The following is a 22,742-nucleotide window of genomic DNA, read 5'->3' on the forward strand; positions in this document are numbered from 1 at the left end:
ATGCAAATTTTTCACTCTTTAATATTTCAATGAACTAAAATTATAGACATTATAACGTTTTCTAAATTTGTTTAATCGTTTGTTTAAACTAACCTGTATTTGCCGTACCAAATATTTATTTATCTTTGCCCTTTCGATATAACTGTTATCAACTTATACGTGCGATATCGTGCAAGCATAACAGCACTTAGTGTGCAAATTGAGCTATGTGACCTAGCGATAACATTGATAGCGAGTCGATTTAAAAACTTGTTGCAATAATAATATATATAACGATTATAGTTATGGTATTGCGTCTTGTTACACTGTTTCAGCTGCCGTTCCGAAAACGAGATGAAACTATAATCAACCGTATTAAAATATTAAACAGTGCTTGTTCATCCCCGGAAAACCGATCTGATGTGAAAAGTTCGACCTGTTTGGAAATGTTTCCGATAAATTTGGCTGAATTTCGTTAGGGTAAGTTAATACAGTTATATTGTTGTTTAAAGGCATTTTTAATTATAATATATTTGTGTATATGCAAAAGCGGTATTATCATGTTTTTTAGAAAAAAAGTGTTCAGGACATTTTGTGTTTTTTTCTACATTTGAGTATCATTTACTCCACCATTATTGCAAGCAGTAACCCAATAGTAAGAATGAAAAGTCTCAGTGCAAGGAACAAGCATGCAAAGCGTATACATCAGCTGTAATAGTGAGCTTTTAAGTGTATAAATGAACTGCACTCCTGTCATATCTTGACATCTTTGGCACTGCATCGGGTCATATCAGTTGTTTTCATCAAAATGTTGAATGTAAAGTCGAATTTCTCCAACAATACGTTTTTTTAAGTAACCCTGGCGGATATGTTACTCGGGGGACATTGGTTGATATCATTTTCGGTGCAAACACTTTTTCCTTGGCATACTTTTAAATAAATTTGTAAATAAAGTGCTAACTAGGGGACAAATCTCTGCATTGTCGACTTCAAAAAGCCACATTTTAGTAAATCCTGAATAATAATAACCGGATTTTTTCTAACATACATCATAATACCTCCTTTGCATATACCACCAAATATTTTAATAAAAAAATGCCTGTAAACAATAATAGAGCTGGATTTACTTACCCTACTGAAATTCAGCCAAATTAATCGGAAACTTTTCCAAGCAGGTCAAACTTTTCACATCAGATCGGGTTCAGGGTGTGATGTTTATAGATGTTTGTTTTCGCATGTGAATGTTCATCCTAGTTCAGCAGAATTAGTGTTACCCCTTTCTAAAATAGGGTACCAAAAATGGCTTCTGGCAAATTTGAACCCGAAGGCATAATTACAGAGCAGCTTCAAGGACGCAATAAACAGGACCGCTTAATTTTTGCGGCCATTGATTTCGGAACGACATACAGCGGCTTTGCATTTGCAACAAGGGACTGTGAACATATCCAGTGTAGTCTTTTTGAGGGTCCGTCAATGACGTCTGAAAAGGCGCCCACATCTGTTCTTTTAGATAAAGATACGAATTTTGTTGCCTTTGGTTACGAAGCTGAAGAAGAGTATCATGACATTTGCCAGGATGGACATTCGGATAACTTTTTCTACTTCGAAAGGTTTAAAATGGCCTTGTATGAAACAAAGGTAGGAACATTTTCAAATGTTTGACTTGAGATACTACAAAAATGAGCAGCATGCCAGGGCGTGAAAACTTCTAGGTTGCACTAATATAATGTTAGTTGTGTCCAAGTCGAAAAAGTAAATCACTTGTCTTATTAGTTATACGGTTGCACTCCCTGAAACGTTTAATTATTGATTCGGATGAGAAACCTTTCACTCAATTGAATGAAAAAGAGTCGTTGACGTATCCATTAAATAGTCTCGAAGAACAACGTCTCAATTATTTTGTGTTACAAATGCAGTTTGAAACATCTCATAGAGCTATACACATGCTATATGCTATTTATTTAATTTATTCTTATTGTCACTAAAGGCGGACAATAATTCGAACCATTAATTAAAATATGTCATATAAATGGAGTAAGTCTGGTATGCAAGAAATAACTTTGCGGAAATCGTGTAAGTATTAAATCCTCGTGACTTTCAAGTGGTAAATTTCCATTCAACAATTCGCGCATATTTTTGATATGCTATGACGTTAGAAAGCAACAAAATATGCTCATCTAGTGTTAATTGTTTGTATAATATTTGCAAGCGTTGCGAGCTTATATTATGCATGCATATATTTGCCGATATCGAAAACGAGTGAAATGCAGATGTACGACTGGTTTTTGAGCAAATTTTTTTCATATTCTTTCATATTACACACGACGTTAGGAAGGTCAATTATAATATCGATGTTATTTGACATGAGTGTAAGTGCTTGTTTTGTTTTAATTATATTTTGCATGTTTTACTGCAAACCATAGATTTAAAAGTAATGAACTAGAATTCTGTCAGACCTTGAAGGATTGTGCTTGTGCATGCAGTGTATTTTGATAACCCGCTAGGGTTAGGGGTGATACATACTGAAGGAAGTGTGCGATTGTGGGTGTAATCCTTAAACACGTGTTCCTTATAAGTTATATACAAACGTGGCGCAAGGCCCCTCAAGATATGAGATGTGGCAAGGTTTTTCGCAACGTGCATCGAACAATAAAACAATTAAACCAGTTATGACCGGAGAATGTATAGTCTCACCATGCTTGCTAAAAACAATAGTATTTGTATTTGTATTTAACGAGTTATTGGTAAAGTGTGTATTAGCTAGTGCTTTGTTAGTTAAGTGATGTTTGTTGCAAGGTTACTGTTTAATCTATTCTTTGCCTCAAACGCATTATAAATTATAAAGAGAGTTGTTAAGCTAATGCGAACACCATCTATGACAAATATATTTCGCTACGACCAGATATCAACTTAATTTGAACAGTACGGTTTGCATATATTCATTTGTTTTTAAGTTTTTTGTATGCAATAAGCAACCCCTGGATAAAGCCCTAATTAGCGTTATTTCTTTTGTACCTCTATCACCAATCAAACATATTTATTTTATGCAATACTGTTCTTGCAAACTGACAGCGGTCAGAAGCGTAAGGTATGAATCTATTTTGTCAACCAGTAAGCACTGCTTTCGCTGTGTAACCATCGCCACAATATTAATGACTCTTGGAAGCCGATAGAGACATTGGTTTGAGACAATTTTTATCGTTAAGACATTAACATATTGTTTTAGAAACTGACGCGAGACGTTATGCTAAAGTACAATAATGGAAAAAAAGTTCAGGCAATGCACGTATTTGCCGTAGTGATCAAACATTTTACAGAATGCGTCTACGAACTTCTGAAAACTCAGCAGGTTGGAACTACATCTGATGACGTTCTATGGGCCATCACTGTGCCTGCCATTTGGTCAGATGGTGCAAAGCAGTTCATGAGAGAGGCTGCTAGCAAAGTAAGTACTGATACAAATTAAAACTAAAGTTTGAATAAACATAGCATGTATTCAACGGAATGAACTACCCAGCAAGCAAGGATTTTGGGACATAAATGGGGCCCATATAGGTATACATAAGGAGCCCATGATGGCAAATAATATGCGTCAACTAAAATCCTTTTGGGACCCATACAGACTGTACATGGATCCTATATGGGCCTTATATGGGTTCATATGTGACATTTTTTTGTGCAATCAATATAATTAAAGGAGCTGGGAACTATATGGGGCCATTATGGGTCCTGCTTGGTTGCGTATGAGCTTCCAAATGAATACTTTTAAGAGCTTTTCGACTTATTACTTCAGAACAACATATTAAAATGTGTTTTAATCATCAACAAACAATACTGATGCATAGTGGTGGGATTATGACCACAGTTTTACTATCATTTTGATATATATCTTGGTCTTGCCACTGTTGTCCATCAGCTGTTTGAACTCTAATGTCAAATTGCATGGAACATTATCTAGAAAACACCATACAATTAATGAAATGCAACAACAATTAGCTTCACCGTATTGGCAATAACTGTCAACAAATTGTTTAGAAAATAATACAAATTTAAAATTGACATCTCGTGAATACATTTCAACTGCAAACATGAAATGTACACTTTAAAGCAACATTTAAACAACTGTTTGTGCACACATTATATGCATGCCTATTAATTGAAGCATGATATAATTAAATATATATTTATCGTTTTTTATACAATATAATGTTATAAGCATGTATATTAAAAACTCAAACCTTTGTTTTTCTTAATTGTTAGTGCTGCTGATAGTTGTTTGTGTCCCGTTTCGTTTCGTGCACTTGTTAATTGAATTTGGAAAGATCACAAATACAAACGTTTTGTTTTATTTGATTTCCCTAAGATAGAAACCGTAAGCTCTTTTATGTCAATCTAAAACAAACTCATTTCGTTTAAAGGACAAGATCTTTGAGAACAAGAAAACGAGCAATTTACTAAACGACCAAACCTCAAAGTCACTCATTTTTACACCCTGTAAAATGTGTTTGTTGGTGGAAACACTTGTTTTAACTTAAATATTAATAATGATTAATTAATTAGGATACCGCATATCATTAAACAGAGAAAGTAGAAAATTTGGTTAATTTTCAAATGCTTTGATGATGATTTTTCTGAAGAGGAATTAAGTCCCCTCTATGAGCAATGTTTGAAGGTATTCTTATTTCTATTACAAAAATAACATTGTATCAAATTATGTTAGAAGACGAAATATGTTTTCAAACAACTGCTTGTCGTTCTAATTGTTTTTTTGTGTGTGGCTATTTAGCTGATCGGACTTACGCCCTCGTATTATAATTCATTCGATGTTTCTAATTTACCGATACACTAACGTTAATCTTCAACTATTTATTTAATCGGAAATCAGAAATAAAGTTTTATAATAACTGAAACTGTAGTCACAGCTCACATTTTACAGAATTATAAAACAAAGATATTTTCATAAGACATATCTTATTTGGACGAACATAATTACAGAAATGTTATTTCAAACAAGATAACTGTATTAACATTTATTGAATCAAATTGAAGGACACTGTACTTAATTGTCATGTATAGGTATCTAAATGATAACGTCTATTTTCCGTTACAGGCTGGTATCGAAGATGGAAATCTGATATAAATATTAGAACCAGAAGCAGCATCTTGTTTCTGCCGAGTACAGCAGATTTGCAGAGTTGTAAAGGTGGACAACAGCGTTCAATTGGAAAAGATGCCCGTGGGACATAAATACATTGTAGCCGATTTGGGAGGTTAGTTTAGTAAAAGTATGACAATTACATACCATATATTTATATGTATTCGTGATCAACGAAAATATATACTTTCACACATATCTTTTATTTATCGAAACGCGTCTTAGAAAGTTTCATTACACTTCGAATACACGCTGCAAATGTTCTCACTCTGTGCCGGTCTGCCCGTTCTTCTGTCCGTTCATCCTCAAACATGACAATAACGCAACAGATAGAGAAGAAATGACTATTTATTATGCTTTCAAATAAAAAGAGAGTACTCAAAGTTCTGTTTTTAAAAGGTAAAATATCAACAGAGTTTTGATGAAATAAAATAACCCTTACTATCAAACTTGTTAAATAAATGAAGAGTGATGTGATGTTCATGCAACTGTTTCACTTGATGTCATATGTATGTTCAATGTTGTTAAAAACTAGTCTAAGTCTAACTACTGCTGTAAACAATATACGAACATAGTGAATAATAAAGGCAACGCACACTTTTAAATTGATGGGTTTTCTCGCTTTGTAGTGAGCTGTTGTATTGTTGCAATACTGTCAACATCTTAGTCTGACTTATTATTTCTCCAACTAAAACATGCATTTTTGTTACACAGAACAATGTTTTTGTGTGTAAACGTATACCATGTATGTTAAAGCACCATTTCACTTATACTAAATAACATAAATTGTTGAGAAATCATTTGTATTGGAAACGATTCTGACCACAGATCAATAATATACATGATTACTGTTCATGGTGTTGTAATACTTTCACGTATTGGGTCTTATCTGATGAGGACTCTGAAGTTTATCGAAAATTTAATCTTTTGTCTACCAAAAAATACAGGAATATTCAATTTGCATCAAAGACTTAAAAAAATAAACATGAATGAATGCATATTGTACATCCGAAATAGCTTTATTAAAATACTTCAAATGATATTAGCGGGTACTCTTACAAATGCATTGAATAAAGAACAAATAACAATTAGGATAAGAATTGACGTGAAGGGCACCCTATTCAAATTTATGTTATAGAAAATATGCTTGTCAAAAATCGCATATAACAATTTACAGAGCTTCTTTTGTTATAGAAATTGCAGATTATTAACTTTTTTACGTTGTTTCATATTAAAATCAAATATTTTTCTAAATAATTGAATTACATTATTTAACATTATCGCATGTATACTGCTAAATTTAGTCCTTTAATCGCTATGTTGATTTCAAAGAGAGCGATATTTGCATCGTGTCACAAATATATTCTAGCATTTGTGACCAATACCTTTGCATAAATGAAAGCGAATCATATTTAACACACCGTGCATATTTAATTGAAAACTGTTAAAAAGTCGTTATGAAGCACCGCTATGTGAAAAACCAGGTACAAACCATGCAATAAAATATTTATATTTTTACATGTGACCATGAAGGGGGAACAGCTGATATCGCTGTACACGAAGTTATTGATGACAACAATTTGAGGGAGATTTCAAGATCGGACGGAGATGCTTATGGCGGCATACAAGTCGATCGGGCTTTCTGGAAGTTTCTAGAAGATATTTATGGACCAAACGTCATTTCAACGTTGCGCAAAGACAAAGCTTCCACAAGAGATATTCGAGCCTCTTTCGAACAAAAGAAAAGAAACTTTCAACTCGATGAATCTGAAATACGAATACAATTGCGAGGAATAAAAAAGGCTATTAAAAGGACAGAAAATGCAGACACAGACAACGTAAACAATGATGCATTGAAGCGACGGTTTAACGGCAAAGTTGAATTTAAAGTGGAAAAATTAGTAATTCATTCAGAAATAATGCAACAATTATTTGAGCCAACAATAAATGGCATAATTAAATTCATTCAAAAGCTTCGTAATGACGAAAACGTTGACATCATTAATACCGCTATTCTTGTTGGTGGGTTATCCAATTCTAAATACATCCAGAATATGATTCAAAACACAATCCCAGGCCTGCGGGTAATAGTACCACCAGACCCGACGTTTGCCGTTCTGAAAGGAGCGGTGCTTTTTTGCAAGAATCCATCGCAAATTACCGAGCGTATTGCACGCTTTTCGTATGGATTTTCATTTGCACGTATATTCAAAAAAGATATTGATCCTGTCGGTCTTCGATTCAAACAGAATGGCATCACTTATTGCAATAAAGTGTTTGATAAGTTGATCACAAAAGGTGAAATTCTTGTTAAAGGAACCGAGAGACTATCGGCTTATACAAGAATAGAAGATATGGAAAATGGCAAAAAAGCAAATATGCTTAGAAGGGTTCCAGTTTTGTCGGAAATATATAAGTCTGAAAAGACAGATCCCAAATACACAACTGCAGAGGATGGAAGCGAATTTATAGGAAGGATTGTTGTTATGCCGCCAAATAGTGGATGGCCTTTGGTAGCTGTTATAAAACATGGTCTGGTTGTAGAAGGAAGTGAACTACTCGCTTTCGCCAGAGACCATGAGACGGAAGCACTATACGAAGCTCGGTTTGACTGTCTTTAAAGTTTGTTTGATTTGAAATACAAATATACTTCAAAGAGTAAATGCTGCATAACATAAACAGTGTGTAATCGGTCACACGATCGAGTTAAAGGGGCCTTTTCACTGATTTTGACAAGTTTTAAATTTATAAAGTTATAAATGTGAACATTGGACCTCAAAATCTCCAGTAAGAAAAAAAGTATGCTATTAAAAAAAAAATGTAACCCTCAACTTGACTCGAAGCACTGACCCCTGGAGGCCTGGAATAAAAAGTCTTCCGTTTAAACTATTCGGCCATACGTGCTCATGTTATGAGATGACGTATTTTTTTACCCTATATAAGCAATCCTCGTAGTTTCACAAAATATAACGACAACAACACAACTTTCCAAATTATCCAATCGTTTCACTTTGCAACGATTTATAATTGTCAGGTCTTCAAATCATCAAAAGATGCATATATGGATATTATAGAGCATGGTAAATATTAAGTATTAATATTTAATGACCAATATCATAACTAAAACAAAAATTTGCGAATCTAAAACAATTTTTGTTTTTGTTTTGTCAATTTACCAAAACGTGAAAAGGTCCCTTTCATTTTACAAATGTAATCACAAATTATGTCAAAAATATATGTATGTGTGTCGACCACTAACAAACTTTTCGGCGGATAGGTCTGTCCAAAGTCACTTTTAATTTGGGCATTAAAATGCCAATTATTTTGCCATGTTATTAATGTTAGTGAAGGCATTATTGCAACACTTTGATATTTATTATATTGTATAAATTTTTTAAATTTATATATATAACTCCAAATATATATCAATTCCGTTACCAATGTATATTTTTTTTTTAAATGCACTAGACTTGATAACAATTTAAAAACAAAAATAAAAATCAAATAAAAGGGTGAATACACATTTACAAACCTGATAGTAATAAAATTGCCTTAGCACTATATGACTATGCTTTTAAATAAATTATACAGTGGTTTAAATTAACTGTGGTAATTTGATTACCGCAGTAATTTGTATGGTAAGGTTACCGCCGTTTATTTTCCTTTGTATAAACGATGGTTACTGCGCGGTTACCTAACAATTGAAATTTGTCAACTTAAAGCAGTAAAATTACCAACAATGCAAAACCGGTACTTAACATGACGTCATTTTCGCGAAAATTGTCAATTTGACAGACGACGTTTTTGCAAAATGGAAAATGTCAACAAAAGAGCGAAAGCTTTTAACGAGCGCGAAATCGAAGTAATGACAGATTACATGAAATTGAATATTCACAAGCTTAGAATGAATCATGGCTCGGGCGGTCCGGGCATGGTTGCTCGAGTCCGTGAGATCTGGGACGAACTTTTAGCTGGTGTAAACGCATGCGGAAACGGACCGAGGACACTACAACAAATCATGGAAAAGTGGAGGAACATGGTAAATATAGAATTAGTATGTCTTTTATTAGAAATTTACATAAAATATACACCATTTCCAATTATACGAGTGAAATTGATTTAACGTACGACAAAAGCAAGCGAGTCCTGAGGGATATTTCGACCGAACCCTCGACTGCCGTAGTAACGACAAGTTTTTTTTTCATTTGAGCTAACATCTCACACACGGGTGGCGCAAACTACAATTCATAGATTTCTAATTCACCTAGTAATGGCAGAATATCGAAGAATTTCAAAAGGCGAAATGAAATGTATCCATTTATGTTATATTTATTTTAGACCCAAAACGCTAAAGCCGACGTTTCAAAGGAGCGAAACCTTGCCGCTACGGGGGGAGGACCGCCATTGACTGAAATGTCGCAGACCTCGCAGGCGGTGGCGAGTCTGTTTGCCCACTCAGCATCGTTTCATGGCGTCGTGGACGATGCAGATTCCGTTATCGGTTTGTTTAATATTGTTTTAAGATTATAGTAATACAAATGAAATATATTCCCGATAGTTCATCTTCATATTTTTACCATACCCAAAGATAAAAAATTCTATTATGAAAAAAAATCGAATACTCCAAACAATTTCTTATCTTACCTTCTGTTATTAATTATCCATTGTCAGTGATACATTAGATCCTTTCCAATCATTTTCGAAACAATTTCAGTTATACTCCTAACACATTCACGCCTAAATTAAATCCAAATCGTTGTAGCGGTTACTCCTCCATCGCCGAGGTTCCTGGGCCTGCCCATAATGGAGTTATTAACCACAACATCCCGGACATCCCGGATCCCTTCGGTGTGGCTGAAACCTTTCCAGACAGTAAGTACAGACACTTTAAAACTCCATGCTTTAACTTACAGGCACCGAAATACGACTGTCTACTTCGACATCCACAGACTAAATGACTTTGACTTTACACAGCGACTGTTCCGAAACAGTTTGTGTGAACTCAATGACTTTGCTTTTGAAATATGCATTGTGTACATTTAAAAAAAGTTGTTCCTTTCGTTATAGTTATATCGAAGATGCACAAATATTTTCCACTTATACGTTTGATGTACAAATCTGTTTGTCAATGCGGTTTTGAGCAGTAACATGCTAGATAAATGAATATGAGTATTGTATTGTTCACAAAACTTACTCGTGTTATAAATGAGCGATTCCGTAAAGAGCAATGTGTAGGGGTCCAATGAGGGAAAACTATTTCCCTTATTTTTTGTTTAAGATAAAGATTTGTTTAATTAAATTTCCAGATACGCCGAGATGCCCGAGAAGCAAGGAAAAATCAAGCGGTAAGTTCTTTCATCATCATAACTCTAAGTCTATAAAGTAATATGTACGAAATAAAAAAAAATATATATTTGTAAATGTTAACAGGTTTCAATATCTATTGACATGAATTGTTTATATCATAAAATGTAATGCTACAATTACAAATACTTCTTACAGTACCACTAATAGTACAAGTGCTACCACTACCCCACAGGTGGTTAGCGTGTGGCTATAATATTAATTAGTGAAAACATCATTTTGAATGATAAATAATCATATTATAACGAAAAATTAACTTTTCTGAAAAAAAAATTCACTATCAAATATATATATATAACAAGGTATGCAACTCAACATCAGCCAAAACGGGGTGCATCGCTTTGAACTGCTACTGCTTGTGGTAATACTACTTCTACAGCTACTTCTAGTGCAACTAATACTACTACTGCTACTTCTAGTGCTACTACTACTACTACTACCACTTCTACAGCTACTTCTTGTGCTACTACTACTACTACTATGACTGATATTTCTACTTCTTCTACTGCTACTACTCATACTTATGTAACTACTACTATTACTACTACTACTTCCACCACCACCACCACATTTTCTTCTGTTTTCCTGTTGTATTCTGTTAAATAACTTAAAATTATAAAATATATTTGGATATTTGTTGTTCTCTTCTAGCAACATCTGTTCCATCAACCTCAACCTCAACCCAACTGTCCAGTGACAGTAGCAGAAAGAGGTAATAATGGGATATTTAAACATGAGAACTATAACTATTGATAAATCATGAGTATTCTTTTTGTTGAATTATTTTCTTTTTATTGGCAAGTTCATAAAATGTAAATGCTTGATATTATTATGTCTTTTTGTTAAAGCTTCAATTCATTAAAATGTTCATTTAAATGTAAGATCAAGTACGTGTACTTTGTGACATACTTTTGAACATTGATCTTTAAGCACTCTCAAAGATGCCCAGTTAGAGGCCATGGAAAGCCAGGCAGAGATGAGTCGGGAGGGGGGGGGGGGGGGCGTGTTACCAAAAAGTTGCACGACTTGCCGAATTATTGATAGAACGCCTTGAAAAACAATGAACACATTTATTGTTCTTGTTAATGTTATTTTACTGTTAAATCTTTTTGTTTGATAGTTTGATTTGTTAATAACAACAACAGTTAATACAGTAATAATTAATTTTACTTCATATGTTCATGCATTTTCACCATTTTAATTGCAATAAATATTTCATTTTCCTATACAAAGATGTTACTGTTTATATACAATCGAAAGCTTGAAGTACACAAACATTGCACTATTACTTTATTAAATTAATACAGAGGAAAAATGCCAATACAATGTAAACAAGAACAGCAAATTTCCTGTGATATTTCAAAAAAAGAAATCAGAATAACAATTATTAATTTTTAAGATAAATTTCATAAATGAAACAAGCAAATTCCTTGAATTGATATCACCCGCCGATACGCGCCAAATAAAGCACAGGGCAGTAACTGTAAAGTAACACAGTGCAGGGCTATAGATATCAGTGAAAATAATTGCAATAACATTGCATTGCAATTCTCCTCACTGATATCTATACACTCATGTCTTTTTTTTATGTAGAAATCCTTTATTGTATCTTAGATATAGCCCTAAAAAGTTACATCATATAAAAAACAAAGGGCAATAACTCTTTATTTTAGAAAGTTAAGGGTTATGGTTCTTATATGGGTTCATATGTGACATTTTTTTGTGCAATCAATATAATTAAAGGAGCTGGGAGCTATATGGGGCCATTATGGGTCCTGCTTGGTTGCGTATGAGCTTCCAAATGAATACTTTTAAGAGCTTTTCGACTTATTACTTCAGAACAACATATTAAAATGTGTTTTAATCATCAACAAACAATACTGATGCATAGTGGTGGGATTATGACCACAGTTTTACTATCATTTTGATATATATCTTGGTCTTGCCACTGTTGTCCATCAGCTGTTTGAACTCTAATGTCAAATTGCATGGAACATTATCTAGAAAACACCATACAATTAATGAAATGCAACAACAATTAGCTTCACCGTATTGGCAATAACTGTCAACAAATTGTTTAGAAAATAATACAAATTTAAAATTGACATCTCGTGAATACATTTCAACTGCAAACATGAAATGTACACTTTAAAGCAACATTTAAACAACTGTTTGTGCACACATTATATGCATGCCTATTAATTGAAGCATGATATAATTAAATATATATTTATCGTTTTTTATACAATATAATGTTATAAGCATGTATATTAAAAACTCAAACCTTTGTTTTTCTTAATTGTTAGTGCTGCTGATAGTTGTTTGTGTCCCGTTTCGTTTCGTGCACTTGTTAATTGAATTTGGAAAGATCACAAATACAAACGTTTTGTTTTATTTGATTTCCCTTAGATAGAAACCGTAAGCTCTTTTATGTCAATCTAAAACAAACTTATTTCGTTTAAAGGACAAGATCTTTGAGAACAAGAAAACGAGCAATTTACTAAACGACCAAACCTCAAAGTCACTCATTTTTACACCCTGTAAAATGTGTTTGTATGTGGAAACACTTGTTTTAACTTAAATATTAATAATGATTAATTAATTAGGATACCGCATATCATTAAACAGAGAAAGTAGAAAATTTGGTTAATTTTCAAATGCTTTGATGATGATTTTTCTGAAGAGGAATTAAGTCCCCTCTATGAGCAATGTTTGAAGGTATTCTTATTTCTATTACAAAAATAACATTGTATCAAATTATGTTAGAAGACGAAATATGTTTTCAAACAACTGCTTGTCGTTCTAATTGTTTTTTTGTGTGTGGCTATTTATCTGATCGGACTTACGCCCTCGTATTATAATTCATTCGATGTTTCTAATTTACCGATACACTAACGTTAATCTTCAACTATTTATTTAATCGGAAATCAGAAATAAAGTTTTATAATAACTGAAACTGTAGTCACAGCTCACATTTTACAGAATTATAAAACAAAGATATTTTCATAAGACATATCTTATTTGGACGAACATAATTACAGAAATGTTATTTCAAACAAGATAACTGTATTAACATTTATTGAATCAAATTGGAGGACACTGTACTTAATTGTCATGTATAGGTATCTAAATGATAACGTCTATTTTCCGTTGCAGGCTGGTATCGAAGATGGAAATCTGATATTAATATTAGAACCAGAAGCAGCATCTTGTTTCTGCCGAGTACAGCAGATTTGCAGAGTTGTAAAGGTGGACAACAGCGTTCAATTGGAAAAGATGCCCGTGGGACATAAATACATTGTAGCCGATTTGGGAGGTTAGTTTAGTAAAAGTATGACAATTACATACCATATATTTATATGTATTCGTGATCAAAGAAAATATATACTTTCACACATATCTTTTATTTATCGAAACGCGTCTTAGAAAGTTTCATTACACTTCGAATACACGCTGCAAATGTTCTCACTCTGTGCCGGTCTGCCCGTTCTTCTGTCCGTTCATCCTCAAACATGACAATAACGCAACAGATAGAGAAGAAATGACTATTTATTATGCTTTCAAATAAAAAGAGAGTACTCAAAGTTCTGTTTTTAAAAGGTAAAATATCAACAGAGTTTTGATGAAATAAAATAACCCTTACTATCAAACTTGTTAAATAAATGAAGAGTGATGTGATGTTCATGCAACTGTTTCACTTGATGTCATATGTATGTTCAATGTTGTTAAAAACTAGTCTAAGTCTAACTACTGCTGTAAACAATATATGAACATAGTGAATAATAAAGGCAACGCACACTTTTAAATTGATGGGTTTTCTCGCTTTGTAGTGAGCTGTTGTATTGCTTGCAATACTGTCAACATCTTAGTTTGACTTATTATTTCTCCAACTAAAACATGCATTTTTGTTACACAGAACAATGTTTTTGTGTGTAAACGTATACCATGTATGTTAAAGCACCATTTCACTTATACTAAATAACATAAATTGTTGAGAAATCATTTGTATTGGAAACGATTCTGACCACAGAACAATAATAAACATGATTACTGTTCATGGTGTTGTAATACTTTCACGTATTGGGTCTTATCTGATGAGGACTCTGAAGTTTATCGAAAATTTAATCTTTTGTCTACCAAAAAATACAGGAATATTCAATTTGCATCAAAGACTAAAAAAAATAAACATGAATGAATGCATATTGTACATCCGAAATAGCTTTATTAAAATACTTCAAATGATATTAGCGGGTACTCTTACAAATGAATTGAATAAAGAACAAATAACAATTAGGATAAGAATTGACGTGAAGGGCACCCTATTCAAATTTATGTTATAGAAAATATGCTTGTCAAAAATCGCATATAACAATTAACAGAGCTTTTTTTGTTATAGAAATTGCAGATTATTAACTTTTTTACGTTGTTTCATATTAAAATCAAATATTTTTCTAAATAATTGAATTACATTATTTAACATTATCGCATGTATACTGCTAAATTTAGTCCTTTAATCGCTATGTTGATTTCAAAGAGAGCGATATTTGCATAGTGTCACAAATATATTCTAGCATTTGTGACCAATACCTTTGCATAAATGAAAGCGAATCATATTTAACACACCGTGCATATTTAATTGAAAACTGTTAAAAAGTCGTTATGAAGCACCGCTATGTGAAAAACCAGGTACAAACCATGCAATAAAATATTTATATTTTTACATGTGACCATGAAGGGGGAACAGCTGATATCGCTGTACACGAAGTTATTGATGACAACAATTTGAGGGAGATTTCAAGATCGGACGGAGATGCTAATGGCGGCATACAAGTCGATCGGGCTTTCTGGAAGTTTCTAGAAGATATTTATGGACCAAACGTCATTTCAACGTTGCGCAAAGACAAAGCTTCCACAAGAGATATTCGAGCCTCTTTCGAACAAAAGAAAAGAAACTTTCAACTCGATGAATCTGAAATACGAATACAATTGCGAGGAATAAAAAAGGCTATTAAAAGGACAGAAAATGCAGACACAGACAACGTAAACAATGATGCATTGAAGCGACGGTTTAACGGCAAAGTTGAATTTAAAGTGGAAAAATTAGTAATTCATTCAGAAATAATGCAACAATTATTTGAGCCAACAATAAATGGCATAATTAAATTCATTCAAAAGCTTCGTAATGACGAAAACGTTGACATCATTAATACCGCTATTCTTGTTGGTGGGTTATCCAATTCTAAATACATCCAGAATATGATTCAAAACACAATCCCAGGCCTGCGGGTAATAGTACCACCAGACCCGACGTTTGCCGTTCTGAAAGGAGCGGTGCTTTTTTGCAAGAATCCATCGCAAATTACCGAGCGTATTGCACGCTTTTCGTATGGATTTTCATTTGCACGTATATTCAAAAAAGATATTGATCCTGTCGGTCTTCGATTCAAACAGAATGGCATCACTTATTGCAATAAAGTGTTTGATAAGTTGATCACAAAAGGTGAAATTCTTGTTAAAGGAACCGAGAGACTATCGGCTTATACAAGAATAGAAGATATGGAAAATGGCAAAAAAGCAAATATGCTTAGAAGGGTTCCAGTTTTGTCGGAAATATATAAGTCTGAAAAGACAGATCCCAAATACACAACTGCAGAGGATGGAAGCGAATTTATAGGAAGGATTGTTGTTATGCCGCCAAATAGTGGATGGCCTTTGGTAGCTGTTATAAAACATGGTCTGGTTGTAGAAGGAAGTGAACTACTCGCTTTCGCCAGAGACCATGAGACGGAAGCACTATACGAAGCTCGGTTTGACTGTCTTTAAAGTTTGTTTGATTTGAAATACAAATATACTTCAAAGAGTAAATGCTGCATAACATAAACAGTGTGTAATCGGTCACACGATCGAGTTAAAGGGGCCTTTTCACTGATTTTGACAAGTTTTAAAGTTATAAAGTTATAAATTTGAACATTGGACCTCAAAATCTCCAGTAAGAAAAAAAGTATGCTATTAAAAAAAAAATGTAACCCTCAACTTGACTCGAAGCACTGACCCCTGGAGGCCTGGAATAAAAAGTCTTCCGTTTAAACTATTCGGCCATACGTGCTCATGTTATGAGATGACGTATTTTTTTACCCTATATAAGCAATCCTCGTAGTTTCACAAAATATAACGACAACAACACAACTTTCCAAATTATCCAATCGTTTCACGTTGCAACGATTTATAATTGTCAGGTCTTCAAATCATCAAAAGATGCATATATGGATATTATAGAGCATGGTAAATATTAAGTATTAATATTTAATGACCAATATCATAACTAAAACAAAAATTTGCGAATCTAAAACAATTTTTGTTTTTGTTTTGTCAATTTACCAAAACGTGAAAAGGCCCCTTTCATTTTACAAATGTAATCACAAATTATGTCAAAAATATATGTATGTGTGTCGACCACTAACAAACTTTTCGGCGGATAGGTCTGTCCAAAGTCACTTTTAATTTGGGCATTAAAATGCCAATTATTTTGCCATGTTATTAATGTTAGTGAAGGCATTATTGCAACACTTTGATATTTATTATATTGTATAAATTTTTTAAATTTATATATATAACTTCCAAATATATATCAATTCCGTTACCAATGTATATTTTTTTTTAAATGCACTAGACTTGATAACAATTTAAAAACAAAAATAAAAATCAAATAAAAGGGTGAATACACATTTACAAACCTGATAGTAATAAAATTGCCTTAGCACTATATGACTATGCTTTTAAATAAATTATACAGTGGTTTAAATAACTGTGGTAATTTGATTACCGCAGTAATTTGTATGGTAAGGTTACCGCCGTTTATTTTCCTTTGTATAAACGATGGTTACTGCGCGGTTACCTAACAATTGAAATTTGTCAACTTAAAGCAGTAAAATTACCAACAATGCAAAACCGGTACTTAACATGACGTCATTTTCGCGAAAATTGTCAATTTGACAGACGACGTTTTTGCAAAATGGAAAATGTCAACAAAAGAGCGAAAGCTTTTAACGAGCGCGAAATCGAAGTAATGACAGATTACATGAAATTGAATATTCACAAGCTTAGAATGAATCATGGCTCGGGCGGTCCGGGCATGGTTGCTCGAGTCCGTGAGATCTGGGACGAACTTTTAGCTGGTGTAAACGCATGCGGAAACGGACCGAGGACACTACAACAAATCATGGAAAAGTGGAGGAACATGGTAAATATAGAATTAGTATGTCTTTTATTAGAAATTTACATAAAATATACACCATTTCCAATTATACGAGTGAAATTGATTTAACGTACGACAAAAGCAAGCGAGTCCTGAGGGATATTTCGACCGAACCCTCGACTGCCGTAGTAACGACAAGTTTTTTTTTCATTTGAGCTAACATCTCACACACGGGTGGCGCAAACTACAATTCATAGATTTCTAATTCACCTAGTGAATGGCAGAATATCGAAGAATTTCAAAAGGCGAAATGAAATGTATCCATTTATGTTATATTTATTTTAGACCCAAAACGCTAAAGCCGACGTTTCAAAGGAGCGAAACCATGCCGCTACGGGGGGAGGACCGCCATTGACTGAAATGTCGCAGACCTCGCAGGCGGTGGCGAGTCTGTTTGCCCACTCAGCATCGTTTCATGGCGTCGTGGACGATGCAGATTCCGTTATCGGTTTGTTTAATATTGTTTTAAGATTATAGTAATACAAATGAAATATATTCCCGATAGTTCATCTTCATATTTTTACCATACCCAAAGATAATAAATTCTATTATGAAAAAAATTCGAATACTCCAAACAATTTCTTATCTTACCTTCTGTTATTAATTATCCATTGTCAGTGATACATTAGATCCTTTCCAATCATTTTCGAAACAATTTCAGTTATACTCCTAACACATTCACGCCTAAATTAAATCCAAATCGTTGTAGCGGTTACTCCTCCATCGCCGAGGTTCCTGGGCCTGCCCATAATGGAGTTATTAACCACAACATCCCGGACATCCCGGATCCCTTCGGTGTGGCTGAAACCTTTCCAGACAGTAAGTACAGACACTTTAAAACTCCATGCTTTAACTTACAGGCACCGAAATACGACTGTCTACTTCGACATCCACAGACTAAATGACTTTGACTTTACACAGCGACAGTTCCGAAACAGTTTGTGTGAACTCAATGACTTTGCTTTTGAAATATGCATTTAAAAAAGTTGTTCCTTTCGTTATAGTTATATCGAAGATGCACAAATATTTTCCACTTATACGTTTGATGTACAAATCTGTTTGTCAATGCGGTTTTGAGCAGTAACATGCTAGATAAATGAATATGAGTATTGTATTGTTCACAAAACTTACTCGTGTTATAAATGAGCGATTCCGTAAAGAGCAATGTGTAGGAGTCCAATGAGGGAAAACTATTTCCCTTATTTTTTGTTTAAGATAAAGATTTGTTTAATTAAATTTCCAGATACGCCGAGATGCCCGAGAAGCAAGGAAAAATCAAGCGGTAAGTTCTTTCATCATCATAACTCTAAGTCTATAAAGTAATATGTACGAAATAAAAAAAATATATATTTGTAAATGTTAACAGGTTTCAATATCTATTGACATGAATTGTTTATATCATAAAATGTAATGCTACAATTACAAATACTTCTTACAGTACCACGAATAGTACAAGTGCTAGTGCTACCACTACCCCACAGGTGGTTAGCGTGTGGCTATAATATTAATTAGTGAAAACATCATTTTGAATGATAAATAATCATATTATAACGAAAAATTAACTTTTCTGAAAAAAAAAATTCACTATCAAATATATATATATAACAAGGTATGCAACTCAACATCAGCCGAAAACGGGGTGCATCGCTTTGAACAGCCATATCTTCATCAATTGTGCAGCGACTTTCACGATCTCGGTCTTATTCAACGCAGAAATGAATTTCCTTTCTGGAAATGTATATGTCTTTCAATATTTTTACAAATGCTAGGTCAACTTTTAAGAAATAACACGATACACAACTCGCATGACCCAGTTGACAGTGATCATGCTGTCTTTAAGACTGAAATCTTCACGGAGTAAAGGGCAACTTCCCTACAAAGTTCATGTAGTTCGATACCATAATTCAATAAAACGTATGAAAAAACATTATTACCGTTCTTGTCGTTACATTCTGCATCAAGACTTACTGTCCAGCGCCGTTTGAAACCTTTGTTTACATACATTTCAACTATCTGACATTTTAAACATACGAGTGATTTCATTGGTCCAATGCGGAGGTGTGTCTTTACAACTGGAGATTTCATTCATAAAGAATGCATGATCACTGTCAACTGGGTCATGCGTGTTGTGTATCGTGTTATTTTTTAAAAGTTGACCCAGCATTTGTAAAAATATTGCAAGACATATACATTTCCAGAAAGGAAATTCATTTCTGCGTTGAATAAGACCGAGATCGTGAAAATCGCTGCACAATTGATGAAGATATGGCGGTTCAAAGCGATGCACCCCGTTTTGGGCTGATTTTGAGTTGCATACCTTGTTATATATATATTTGATAGTGAATTTTTTTTTCAGAAAAGTTAATTTTTCGTTATAATATGATTATTTATCATTCAAAATGATGTCTTCACTAATTAATATCGTAGCCACACGCTACCCACCTGTGCACTACCCCTAAAACTACCGGTACTACTGCTACTGCTTGTGGTAATACTACTTCTACAGCTACTTCTAGTGCAACTAATACTACTACTGCTACTTCTAGTGCTACTACTACTACTACTACCACTTCTACAGCTACTTCTTGTGCTACTACTACTACTACTACTATGACTGATATTTCTACTACTTCTACTGCTACTACTCATACTTATGTAACTACTACTATTACTACTACTACTTCCACCACCACCACCACATTTTCTTCTGTTTTCCTGTTGTATTCTGTTAAATAACTTAAAATTATAAAATATATTTGGATATTTGTTGTTCTCTTCTAGCAACATCTGTTCCATCAACCTCAACCTCAACCCCACTGTCCAGTGACAGTAGCAGAAAGAGGTAATAATGGGATATTTAAACATGAGAACTATAACTATTGATAAATCATGAGTATTCTTTTTGTTGAATTATTTTCTTTTTATTGGCAAGTTCATAAAATGTAAATGCTTGATATTATTATGTCTTTTTGTTAAAGCTTCAATTCATTAAAATGTTCATTTAAATGTAAGATCAAGTACGTGTACTTTGTGACATACTTTTGAACATTGATCTTTAAGCACTCTCAAAGATGCCCAGTTAGAGGCCATGGAAAGCCATGGCAGAGATGAGTCGGGAGGGGGGGGGGGGGCGTGTTACCAAAAAGTTGCACGACTTGCCGAATTATTGATAGAACGCCTTGAAAAACAATGAACACATTTATTGTTCTTGTTAATGTTATTTTACTGTTAAATCTTTTTGTTTGATAGTTTGATTTGTTAATAACAACAACAGTTAATACAGTAATAATTTATTTTACTTCATATGTTCATGCATTTTCACCATTTTAATTGCAATAAATATTTCATTTTCCTATACAAAGATGTTACTGTTTATATACAATCGAAAGCTTGAAGTACACAAACATTGCACTATTACTTTATTAAATTAATACAGAGGAAAAATGCCAATACAATGTAAACAAGAACAGCAAATTTCCTGTGATATTTTAAAAAAGAAATCAGAATAACAATTATTAATTTTTAAGATAAATTTCATAAATGAAACAAGCAAATTCCTTGAATTGATATCACCCGCCGATACGCGCCAAATAAAGAACAGGGCAGTAACTGTAAAGTAACACAGTGCAGGGCTATAGATATCAGTGAAAATAATTGCAATAACATTGCATTGCAATTCTCCTCACTGATATCTATACACTCATGTCTTTTTTTATGTAGAAATCCTTTATTGTATCTTAGATATAGCCCTAAAAAGTTACATCATATAAAAAACAAAGGGCAATAACTCTTTATTTTAGAAAGTTAAGGGTTATGGTTCTTGTTCATGGTATACACCCACGCCTGACAAGTTTATGACAGACAGACAGACGAACAACGCTAAAACTATATCCCTCCGCCTTCGGGTTGCAGGGAGATAACAAGAAGAATGAAATTATTATCAATGTAGCACTGTTACATTCAACATGAAAAACATAGTGGTAAAAACACTTAACATCATACAAAATACTGTTCAATAAGTCTTTTCCTAACGCCACGTCCGTCCATTGGTTTGTCAAAGTTCTGTATGTCCGTTTGTTCGTCAAGGTCGTCTTTAACATCCGGGTTCGGTTCCCCCCACATCCGTCTCATGTTGTGCAGCACAGCGCACGCCAACACTATCCGCGTCACCTTTGCAGGCTTCATTCGAATCTGAAAATGAAATACTTCTAATAATAATTAATAAATAAATAAAATCCTTACTGCAACATTCACATAATATGTGTCGTGTTCTGAGAAAACTGGGCATAATGCATGTGCTAAAAATGTCATCCCAGATTAGCCTGTGCAGAACTGCACAGGCTAATCAGGGACGACAAATTTTTCGTTAAAATGATATCTCTTCTTAGCAAAAATCCAGTTTAGCGGAAAGTGTCGTCCCTGATTAGCCTGTGCGGACTGCACAGGCTAATCTGGGACGACACTTTGAGCACATGCATTATGCCCAGTTTGCTTAGAACACGGCATATACGGTATGTTGGTCATTTTTTTCAGATTGGCAATGTTAGCAGTAATGAATTAAAGGGACTTGTTCACATAATGTGTCTCCACATGGGTTGCCATTTATTTTATACAGTGTATAACCATCCACGTATTGTTGCAAAGTATAAGGATAACAAAGGAATCGAATAAGTATAAGTCGGCGGCGTTAGTGTTTTTTTTCACACTGACATAAAAATTTCATTTATTTCTTGAATCTGTAACACAAAGTTGAAAAATTCAAATTTTTATAAACTGTGAACAAGTCCCTTTTAGTATGCATTCATGAAAATTAAAATAAGCATACTTATCTAAACAAGGATGTTTATTATGAAATGAAATACCAGTTATTAAGTATCATTCTTCATAAACGTTATGTTTAAGCTTCCTGCATAAAACATTTATTAATATTGGTAAATTTTTACTCTTTTTGTGTTGACAAAAGACCTTATTCATTCAATTATTAAAGTT

The 22,742-nt window shown here is 33.6% G+C and overlaps 2 protein-coding genes across 14 annotated transcripts; both read left to right on the forward strand.

The window, feature by feature from the left end:
- Positions 1-208: 208 nt before the first annotated feature.
- Positions 209-21,114, forward strand: LOC127857635 (heat shock 70 kDa protein 12A-like). 13 transcript variants are annotated; one of them, XM_052394199.1, is made up of 7 exons: positions 8,541-9,173; positions 9,473-9,635; positions 9,897-10,006; positions 10,441-10,479; positions 11,150-11,210; positions 11,429-11,485; positions 20,876-21,114. In XM_052394199.1, exons 1-6 carry the CDS (start codon positions 8,946-8,948, stop codon positions 11,449-11,451), a joined length of 624 nt encoding a protein of 207 aa, XP_052250159.1. In that variant the 5' UTR covers positions 8,541-8,945; the 3' UTR covers positions 11,452-11,485; positions 20,876-21,114. The 13 variants fall into 13 exon arrangements, with proteins under 13 accessions (XP_052250150.1, XP_052250153.1, XP_052250154.1 ...); XM_052394198.1 differs by lacking the exons at positions 11,429-11,485; positions 20,876-21,114 and adding exons at positions 13,655-13,814; positions 15,234-15,371; XM_052394190.1 differs by lacking the exons at positions 8,541-9,173; positions 9,473-9,635; positions 9,897-10,006; ... (2 more) ...; positions 11,429-11,485; positions 20,876-21,114 and adding exons at positions 209-351; positions 1,269-1,617; positions 3,206-3,424; positions 13,655-13,814; positions 15,234-16,363.
- LOC127857636 (uncharacterized) lies at positions 16,509-21,114 on the forward strand. The gene is made up of 6 exons (XM_052394201.1): positions 16,509-17,738; positions 18,039-18,201; positions 18,463-18,572; positions 18,997-19,035; positions 20,535-20,595; positions 20,814-21,114. Exons 1-6 carry the CDS (start codon positions 17,511-17,513, stop codon positions 20,834-20,836), a joined length of 624 nt encoding a protein of 207 aa, XP_052250161.1. The 5' UTR covers positions 16,509-17,510; the 3' UTR covers positions 20,837-21,114.
- Positions 21,115-22,742: the final 1,628 nt, after the last annotated feature.

The sequence above is a fragment of the Dreissena polymorpha genome, chromosome 14 (assembly GCF_020536995.1).
Source record: "Dreissena polymorpha isolate Duluth1 chromosome 14, UMN_Dpol_1.0, whole genome shotgun sequence".
In the NCBI taxonomy this organism is placed as follows: domain Eukaryota; kingdom Metazoa; phylum Mollusca; class Bivalvia; order Myida; family Dreissenidae; genus Dreissena; species Dreissena polymorpha.